Source organism: Salpingoeca rosetta (genome assembly GCF_000188695.1).
Source record: "Salpingoeca rosetta unplaced genomic scaffold supercont1.8, whole genome shotgun sequence".
In the NCBI taxonomy this organism is placed as follows: Eukaryota; class Choanoflagellata; order Craspedida; family Salpingoecidae; genus Salpingoeca; species Salpingoeca rosetta.
The window spans coordinates 656,081-666,080 of NW_004754926.1; the positions used below are offsets into that span (position 1 = coordinate 656,081).

Below are 10,000 nucleotides of genomic sequence, written 5' to 3' on the forward strand. Positions count from 1 at the left end.
CCAGCGAACCGCCCCTCGTTTGCGGTGCGTTGCTTGCAAGCGATCACACCATGGTTGTGTGTCAATGTGTGTATGTGTGTTTATGTGTTTGGAGAGGGCTGTTTGTCTGCCACTTTCTGCTCCACCCTCACGATGGCCACGTTTCCCCACCACTCGCTCGTTCCTGATTGCGCAGCGCATCGAGAAGCGGCTGTCGTCGGAGCAAGCGCTCAAGGAGCTCGACAACATCTTCAGGTGCAGACGGAAGCGCGCGCACACACATACACACACACTCATGCACTCACACACTCACACACTCACGTTCACTTACACACGTTAACACACTCGCACACACACACGTTCACTCACTCGCACGTTCACACACACACACACACACACTCTCTCTCTCTCACTCTCACGCACCCTTACACTTCTTCAACACCCCCCCCCCCACACACACACACACCACATGACAACGCCCTCTCCTCCTTTTCAGCGCGGTGGCAAGCACGGCAGCGGACGGCATGAAGTCGAGTGCACGACAAAGCGACATGGCAACACCGCCGCGAACACAACAACAACAGCAGCAGATGGATTCGTCGTCGCACATGCGGACGTCTCCTGGTGGCATTGAGGCCGCCATCAGTGCACTGCAGTCTGTACTGGACGAGAACACATCACCTGAGAAGCAGCAGCCACCGCCCGCCGCCGTTTCAACAGCCACGCCAACCTCAGCTGCAAGGGTGAGGCCAACAGCGACCACCTCCACCTCAACTGGGACGAGCATGTCTCCCGCGCCCCAACGCAGTTTTGCCTCAGCGACGACAGCGGTCACACCGCGCACCGCGCCCTCGCCTGCGGGCGTGACATCGCAACCGAAGCGAAAGTCAAAGATTCCGCCACTCAAGACGCTTCGACACGCGCGCGCACCGTCACCGCCGCCAGCACCGTCGCCGCCACGCCAGCCGACACCACCACCACCACCACCGCCGCCACCACCAAGAGAGCCGACCCCACCACCACCACCACGTGAACCAACCCCACCACCGGTGGAGCCTGCTGTGGCGGTTGCTGACGCATCTACGAGTCCCATCACGACTGAGGACTTGGAGTCACTGCTGGAGCCGAAGAAGGTCACAGCCGAAATTGGACTGCAGACAGACGAGGTTGAGGAGCCAAGGCCACAGACCGCAGGTGTGCTGTGTAGTCTGGTGTTGTGTGTTTGTTTGTTTGTTTGTTTGTGTGTTTGTGTGGTTGTTTGTTTGTGTGGTTGTGTGGTTGTTGGGGGTTTCATTTCGTTTGCCTGTGCATGTGTGTGTGCGTGTAGTTGTGTCGACGTTGTGACGTTGGCATTGTCACCGTCTCATCGTCGGTGCTGCATGGCTTGGATTGGTTGATGTTCTCAATTGTCCGGCCTCTCACAACCTTTTCTGACGACCACTTCCTGTTTTTGTTTTCCTCCAATTCACTGTGTGTGTGTGTGTGTTGCTCCTCGCTCACATCAACCCATGTCATTCATTCATTCGCATGTCGGTTGTGCACGTGTGCAGACGTTGGATTTCAGGTCGAGCTCGCACCGCCGGCGCCGCCGCCGCGTCCAGCCATCACGGAGCAGACGGCGCAGCTCATCAACGACAACGTCACGCTCAAGACCGATCTACAAGCCATGCGCCGTGCCCTCGCTGGCGCTCTCCGCTTGAAGGCAGACATCTTGGAAGGGACATACGAGCCGCCGCCACCCGAGGAGGGGGATGATGATGACGATGCTGGTGTTGGCGGTGGCGTGGGCGATGGCAGCCCCACGTACGACGTTGCCAACCACGAGTACGAGGCCGTGCACAGCGGTGTCATGCGGGCATCGGACGATTACGAATATGAGGAGCTGCATGGCTTCAACACGCCAGCAGGCGGCGGGCGCCATTTCAGACACAACGCCCACGCTGGTAGCATCCGCGGCAAGAAGCGGGCTGTCAAGCCAAAGGTGCGCGTGTGTGTACATGTGCGTGCGTGTGCTTGTGCTTGTTTGTATGGGTGCGTGGGTGTGCGTGGGTGTGCATATGAATGTGTGTGATTTGAAACAGGGAGACATTCGTGCTTCAATTTCCATGTCACGTCACACACACACACACACACATCCTTGCAACCACTGATAGGTCATTGAGCGGTTTACGAGTCTCTTCTCTGATCCGAGAGATGCTCAGGCGCTCGTGCACAAGGTACAGTGATGGGAGGCTGATTTGACTTGACTGGTGCGTTGCAGTGACAATCCCACGTGTGCCATGTGGACGTTTGACTGTGTTGCGGCTGTTGCCGTTGGTTTGTTGATGTGTGCACGTGGATGTGTGCAGAATCACGCGCACGCGTGCGCGTGTGTGCGTGTGTTATTGGTTGTCTCAAGTCTGGTAAAGTGTGCTTTTCTTTTGTGTTGTGAAACCAAAAGCACTCGACCAAGCCACAATACAGGAAAGAATCCACAAGACGAAAGCAGACCAGCATACACACACACACACACGCAAGAGAGGTAGGGGACATGATGTGAGTGAAGGTTGAAACAGCTCTGACAACTAGCGCGACACGTGATTATTGCTGGAAAGCCTCTGGTGGTAATGAGTTGCTCGCCTGGTCAATACAACGCAAGAAAAGCAGAAACGTGTGATGATGTAGTTGTTGTGAGTTTGTTGACAACTGAAAGCACACACACACACACACACACACACACACACACACACACACACACACACACACACACACACACACACACACACACACACACACACACACGCACACACACACACACGCACACACACACACCTGAAGTTCTCTGAAGTTTGCAACTGCAGCATCGTAAATCCAATTGTTTCCGGCAAGGCACTGAACACACACCCGACAAGAGCAGCAGCAGGGCCAAGGGGTGGGCAACATCGAACGGTTGCATGAAGTGGGATCGGCACAAAGACAAGACAAGACAAAGACAAGACAAGACAAGGCAAGACAACGCAGCACCGCCGTACCTCTTCGGAGAAGGCAAAGTTCATGCCTGTGTCGGCTGCCAGCTGCTGCACCATGGCCTGCTTCTGCGCAACATCGGGAACAGCAGCAGCAGGGGCAGCAGGGGCAGCGGGGGCAGACGGGGAGTTGGGAGGGGCACTTGCACCCGAAGGCACTGAATGCAGGGGATTGGAAGAAAGAAGAAACGATTGTGCAAGCGAGAGAAGGTGGAGGGGGGAGGGTTGGTGAGGGGTGAAAGGCAAATGGAAACAAAACAAAATCACGAACGAACGAACAAGTGAAGGAACAGACGACACAAGCAAGCAAGCAAGCAAACAAACAAAGCGCACACATCGTTGATGCAGCATGTGTTATGCAACTGTGAGCGGGAGAGAGACTGCAGTGAGCTGCATGATTGGTCACGCACCGGTGTCATGAGCGAGTGTGAGCGTCTCCGACTGGATGACGCATGGCCAGCCGCTCAGCGCTGCCGGTGATGTCTCCTCCGCAGGGACGAGGTGGAATTCGCGTCGAAACACGCGCTGCAGAACGCAATCGCGCGCCTGCTCCTGCAGCCGACCAGACACGATGCACTTGATGTCCGCACCCGTCGCCTCGCGCACACACTGGCATGTGGCGGTGATGATGGGTGGGTGGTCAGGGTGAGGGCAGAGAAGTGATGGATGAAAAAAGCCAAGAATACCGACATTTGTGTGTGTGTGTATGCGTGTATGCGTGTGTATGCGTGTGTGTGTTTGGGAACGTACCACAGCGACCTCTGCTGCATTCTGGTGCGTCGACTTGGGAAATCGCTTGAGCAGAGAAACGATATCAATGGGACCTGCAACCAAGTTTGAGCACAACACCCACTGGTGAGTGTCTGCTTCCAACGTGATATGCACACACAAAGAGAGTAAAAACAAATTCGCATAGGTTCTCCAAAGAGGGTGCAGCACGTCAGCAAGCGCCGTCATGGCACCTTGCTTTTTCGTGTGCACAGATCTTCCTTTCTTCTTCGGCGGCGCATACGGGCGTAGACTCGTCCTAATCACACACACACACACACACACACACACACACACACACACACACACACACACACACACACACACACACACACACACACACACACACACACACACACACACACACACGCACACATACACATACACGCACACGGTGTAGACAGGAGCATGAGTTGGTGCGTGAAGTGGACGGCGAAAGCAGTGCCAGGATCATCGTCGATTGCACGGCAGAGCCGACATCCAGAGCGGCCACTAAGGTGAAACAAGAGCACACACACACACACACACAAAACACACACACACACACACACACACACACACACACACACACACACACACACACACACACACACACACACACACACACACACACACACACACACACGTACGCGCACACACACACGTACGCACGTACACGCGCATGGTGTACGCACTTTCCGTGGCCAATGGAGGGCACGTGGAGTTGAAAAGTGGCGTCCTCCTTGTACGCGTGCATGAGCTGATCCCGCTTCGAATCAAAGATGGAGAAGAACCTGACACACGCACGCACACACACACACATACACACACATACAGACAAAGAAGCAAATTGTCGCACACGAACACACACACATGGAGGTGAGAATGTGCGAGTAGTTGCACAGGCACGCCCAAGAACACACGTGCACAAGATATGTGGCCGCACAGAACACAAAGCATACGCGGGCTTACTTTGCGAGGAATTCCCTGCATCCAGCGACAAGTTCTGGCGGGCCCGTGTTGTTCTCGTGCGGCGCGAGCAGCACCTGCTGCGGCAGCGACTGTTTCGGGGCGTCTTTGCTCGCCGACGTGTGGGTGACGGGCAGCTGGTCCACCTCCGTCAACTTGCGGAAATACCGGCGCAGCGCCCTGGCGGCGAGCACAACACAACCAGTCGCACAGTGTGGATTTGGTTGGTTGGTTGGTTGGTTGATTGGTTGATGTGTGATGGCGGTGGAGACGTGGATTGCAATGAAAAGGAGTGAGCAAGCACAATCGTGTTCGTAATCGCAAAAAGCAGGCAGGCGGCTGTGACACCGTGGCGTGCAGACTCACTTCTCGTAGCGCTCGCGGGATGTTGAGTATTTGACGACACACGGGTTGTTGAGGAGGAGCAGGACCTCGATTCCGCGGCAGCTGCGAAGATCCGACAGCGCAGACAGATCCTGAGAGCGTGCGTGTGTCGGTGTGTGTGCGTGCGTGTGTGTGTGAAAATGTGTTAGTGTGTGCGTGTGTGAAAATGTGTTAGTGTGTGCACAAGTGTGAGGGAGGGCGAGTGTGGCGTGTGTTGTGGTTGAGCTGGACGCGATGTGCGTGAGAAAAGACACGCATGACAAATCACCACGAACATTGCACACAAAATACACATTTGTGTAGTACGCGTGCTGTTGTGAACCTTAATGTCGTTAGTGGCGAGGCTGAGGTTCTTGAGTTTCTTTGCAACGTTCCCAAGGCGCTTCCAGCTCTCAAAAGAGCGGATGTTGTTCTCGCTCAGGTCTGAATGCAACACGAGCGCGCAACGACCATCCATGTGAGACATGATGATCGAAGAAAAGCGAGAGGAAGGGGAGACAGAGAACGAGGAAGGGGGGAGGTAAGTGGAGACAGAATGTGCACACTTGGCGCACACAGTGTGAACGAGTGGGTGCAAGCACGTGTGGGCGTGCGCGTATTGGCTCAGAAACGGGCGTGTGGGTGCCCAATGCACCTGTCCTCACCCAATGTCACGACGTCCGCGCAGTTTGCTTTGATCACATCGATGATGGCGTTGGCCAAATCAAACGAGTTGAGCCCGTCCGCAGGCATAAACGCAGACTGCACGAACACAGTGTGTGTGTATGTATGTGTGTGTATGTGCATGCGAGCGTGAGTATGTGTGGAGGTTTGTTGAAATGAGCAGCCGTCTCCCAGCTGACACGGCCCACGAACATCGAGGACACGGCAGAATCGCAAGCCCACACATGCACTCGACCAGCAAGGAACAAAACACACACACACACACACATACGCACACACGAGAGAGAGAGAGAGAGAGAGAGAGAGTGTGTGTGTGTATGCGCGTACAAAGGTGCGCACCATGGAAGGGTCATTGACAAAGTTGCTGAGGTTGAGGTGCTTGCTTGCTGGATCGTAGCGGGGACTCAACAGCTCCTGCCGTCAACAATTTACACAGGTTAACGAAAGCGGTGCATGAGATGACGGGATTTGACATGACAGTACACAGGAACACGGCAGATGGACGTCCTCACGCATGCGGGCGATATGACGTGTGTGTATGCACATGTGTGTGTGTGTGTGTGTGTGTGTGTGTGTGTGTGTGTGTGTGTGTGTGTGTGTGTGTGTGTGTGTGTGTGTGTGTGATGTGTGTCGTACCGGTGGAAGCTCAAAGGATGAGGCCTTGCTGCCCTTGACCTCAACCTCCTTGACGTTGATGGAGATGGGCTGGTCGTTGAGCATGGCGCGGCTGTTCAGCCGCTTGAACGTGTTCACTGCGCGCTCGTTCACAGACGGAAGCGTGAAGATGACCGAATTCTTCGTTTCCCGACACTGCCCGCCATCAACGCGCAATAGAGTGAGTGAGTGAGTGCGTGTGTGTGTATGTGTGTGTGTGTGTGAGTGAGTGAGTGCGTGTATGTGTGTGTGTGTGTGCGAGCGTGTGGACACTTCGCTGAAGTGCGCAAAGGACAACAGCATCACCACGCCCTCACTCGCTCCAGGGCTTTTGACAAGTTGGGGTCGACTCATCCAGAACAACGACCACACACTGCAATTCAGCAACACCATGGGTACCTTGATGACGTGGAAGCTCTCTGCGCAATTGGCGCGGAGGAATTGTTCGATGGTCTCCGCCGGCAGCTTGCTCGGATTCAGCACCTGCAATACGTGCAGAGTAACAGGAGTGTGGTGTATGAGTGTGTGTGCGTGTTTGAGAGTGTGCGTGCCACGAGAGGGGAGAATCACGAACAAAGCGAATTTCACGGTGCAGGAGCACACATAACCAACAGCGACGGTGGCAGTAAAGTGCAGCACCCTGCCCTGCCCCTGCCCTGCCCCTGACCACACAGACACACACCTGGACGTTGTATCGGATGCGGCCCCGCATCGCCGCCACAGAGCTCTTCAGCACTGGATGCAAGGTGTTGCGGTGAGAGGTGGAGGGGTGAGTTGCAGGGTACAAGGAATATATTACGGTGTGACAGGTTGCACTGTTGCTTCAAGACGTGCGAGGGCACCACACATCGCCAGCGACATTTGTGGCCGTGCGTTATCTTCTACAAAGACACACAGCAGTTGACAACGTAAAGCAGAGCAGAGTGGCTCCACTAGCACTTACTTGCTGTTCGCTTGGAGCTTGACTTGCTTCCCTTGATGTCAGTGAGCGCCAAAGCACGTGCACATGAGTGTGAGGGAATGAGTGGATACACTCACGAATGGTGTTGCACAGAAGCAGGATAAGCAATAGCGCAACAGCAGATACAGGCTGGCTACCCTGAACTTACTTTTCCTTTCTTCTTCTTGCTGCCCTTCTTGCCTTGGCGACCTCCCTTCTGATTTGTCCTTGTCCTTGCTGCTGTCGACATGACAACATCACCATCACGATCCATTGCTTGCTGCACATGCAAACGGTATGTGTGTGCGTATGTGTGCGTGTATGTGTGTGTTTGTGTGGATGTGCGTATGTGTGTGTGTGCGTGGAAATGGGTGTTGGAAGGACGGACAAAAGAGAGGGTGAGGACTGTGTTGGTGACCAGCGAGCAAAGGGGTGGCAAACATGCACTCCAGCGTACCTTTCCCTTCCTGCCTTTCTTCTTGCGCGCTCCGGAGGGCATAATGAAACCTGAGATGCCCACACAGGTGCTACAGCGTCAACAAGAGGTAGATCGACGTGGTGTGTATGAAACACCTGCCTCGGGCTGGCAGATGCAAGGGAACCCGGCGAGTCGAGAAGCCAGAGGAGGGGAAGTAGGTCGAGGCGCAGGGGAAGCAGGAAGCAGAAAGCAGGAAACAGGGGAAGTATACCAACTAGACATGCACGCACGCACGCACGCACAGACACACAGACACAGACACAGACACAGACACAGACACAGACAGACAGACAGACAGACAGGCAGACACACACACGCACGCACAGACACAGACACAGACACAGACACAGACACAGACACACACACACACACACACACACACACTGGTAGAGCACCAACACCAGCAGCGCACCCGACATGCTCTCGCCCTTTGGAGGTCGAGAGTGGGCAACGGCTGCTTGGCGGCTTGCAGTCACAGGGGTGGTGTAAGGCGTGGACATGGAGTTTGCGGTCGAAAACATGCCCAATGAGCCACCCTGAGGCTGCTGCCGCTGCATGACCGGCGGCTGCCGTGCGACACCGCCGAGGGCTGCTTGGAATGCTGCGCAAGCGTTCACACGTGTTGGCATCAGGGCGCATCAACGACAGCGTGATGTGAGACACAACTCGCTCGCTTGCTTGTTTGCTTTGAAGGAAGCTTGTCTTCTCGCTTGCAGAATGCAAAACCCCAGCAAATGCTCATGGTTGGTGGTCGACACGCCTCCTTGTCCACACACTCACACCCACCCACACACGGCCACCCCTACGCCGTCGTGCGCACACCACGCCGTCGTGCGCACACCACGCACACCACGCACACCACGTTGACACCGACCTCGGCTCATCTCTCGGAAACCAGTTTGATTCCAAAACGGTCCGCGACAGCACGAAATGACAATGTGGTTTGGTGCGTTGTATTGCAAGCAAGGGTCCAACAAGCACACACCAACACACACACATCAGTCATCATGTGTCACATCACATCACAACATCACAACACACATCTCAATGCAAACACGGTGTTGGTTTCAGTGCCCGGGTCACATTCACGTTGTTCACTGCAGACACAGACAGTGGAAGGCGGTGTGAGTTGGGGGGCGGGGCGGGGAGGGACATGTCAGTCCAGCACAACAGAAGTGCGCACAATCTGTCATCAAACACACACACACACAGACACGCACACACACAGACACACAGACACGCACAGACAGACACGCACACACACACACACACACAGACAGACACGCACAGGACTGCTACTGCACCTGGTCGTCCTCTGTGACGTCGCCGTAGATCCACATGCCGTCGCGGGCGGCAATGGCGCGGGCCTGCGCATCGCGGTACTTCTTCATCAGAGCGTCAAGCAGCGGCGGCGCCTGCTTGTCCACACGCCCGTAACCGCACGCAATCAGCTCCCGGCCTTGGTCGACCTACAACACAACACACAAAGCGCGCAGCGCAGGCAACGACGCGTGCAGTGAGAGATTGTGATGATGCACAGGGGCTGCATGGGGCTGTTTGTCATGACGAAGAAGGAGAGTGAGGGCCACTAAACAAAGCAGCAATCTCATCGCGAGCATGCAGCGATGGCTAGCATGTGAGAGACTGCCAAGGATAGCCAAGTGCGGCTACTGGGCATGGCGTGGGTGCACGAGCTGAGGTTACCTTGCCGTCCATGGTGGTGAGGGTGACGTGCTCGCCCTCGCTGTCACGGTACTCGGAGTTGCACATGAACGACTTGTCGAGCAGCAGGTCAGCAACCACGCTGCGTACGAAAGTACGGATGTGCATGTGGGTGCATGCGTGTGTGGGTGTGAGCAAATGGATGTGTAGGTGAATGTACGTGCGCATGTATGAGCACTCAAACGCATGGCAAACAGCAACAAGACAACAGCCGTGTGCATGGTCAGGGTGACACGGCAAGGAACCTCACTTTTGTGCCTCTGCCTCCCAGTCGGCCGGTGCGGGGGCAATGCCGGCAAGCGTCACCAGCCGCGCCTGCGTACAAGCACGCGCGTGTGTGTTCGTGAGTTGGGTGTGTGTGTTTGCATGTGAGAGCATCGAACGTGCATGGTTCAAACAACTCTGCTTACAGACAGAAGGACATGACACAAAGACACGGACATACAGACACGGACACAA

General features: G+C 55.4%; 3 protein-coding genes across 3 annotated transcripts in view; 1 reads left to right on the forward strand and 2 right to left on the reverse strand.

Annotated features, from left to right (window-relative positions):
• The window catches only part of PTSG_12045 (TK protein kinase), a gene marked incomplete at its 3' end in the record, with an annotated part of 4,624 nt that extends 2,420 nt beyond the window's left edge, over positions 1–2,204 (forward strand). Inside the window, exons 9-12 of the mRNA XM_004995284.1 lie at positions 176–234; positions 476–1,173; positions 1,530–1,960; positions 2,133–2,204. Coding sequence (XP_004995341.1) covers positions 176–234; positions 476–1,173; positions 1,530–1,960; positions 2,133–2,204 — 1,260 coding nt within the window. The remainder of the gene's footprint in view (positions 1–175; positions 235–475; positions 1,174–1,529; positions 1,961–2,132) is intronic.
• A 173-nt stretch (positions 2,205–2,377) lies between these two features.
• On the reverse strand, positions 2,378–8,740 carry PTSG_03615 (uncharacterized protein). Its single transcript, XM_004995285.1, has 20 exons — positions 8,694–8,740; positions 8,232–8,420; positions 7,799–7,848; positions 7,511–7,621; positions 7,345–7,375; positions 7,084–7,136; positions 6,801–6,884; positions 6,384–6,557; positions 6,087–6,161; positions 5,729–5,825; positions 5,407–5,507; positions 5,067–5,176; positions 4,704–4,880; positions 4,427–4,525; positions 3,947–4,011; positions 3,735–3,808; positions 3,395–3,593; positions 2,991–3,142; positions 2,791–2,850; positions 2,378–2,598 (listed from the first exon to the last, which is right to left on the reverse strand). Exons 1-20 carry the CDS (start codon positions 8,701–8,703, stop codon positions 2,560–2,562), a joined length of 1,950 nt encoding a protein of 649 aa, XP_004995342.1. The 5' UTR covers positions 8,704–8,740; the 3' UTR covers positions 2,378–2,559.
• Positions 8,741–8,756: 16 nt separating this feature from the next.
• The window catches only part of PTSG_03616 (uncharacterized protein), a 7,767-nt gene continuing 6,523 nt past the window's right edge, over positions 8,757–10,000 (reverse strand). The window contains exons 21-24 of the mRNA XM_004995286.1: positions 9,792–9,856; positions 9,524–9,623; positions 9,124–9,288; positions 8,757–8,916 (exon numbers count right to left, since the gene is read on the reverse strand). Of these exons, the coding sequence (XP_004995343.1) occupies positions 8,914–8,916; positions 9,124–9,288; positions 9,524–9,623; positions 9,792–9,856 (333 nt within the window). The 3' untranslated portion in view covers positions 8,757–8,913. The remainder of the gene's footprint in view (positions 8,917–9,123; positions 9,289–9,523; positions 9,624–9,791; positions 9,857–10,000) is intronic.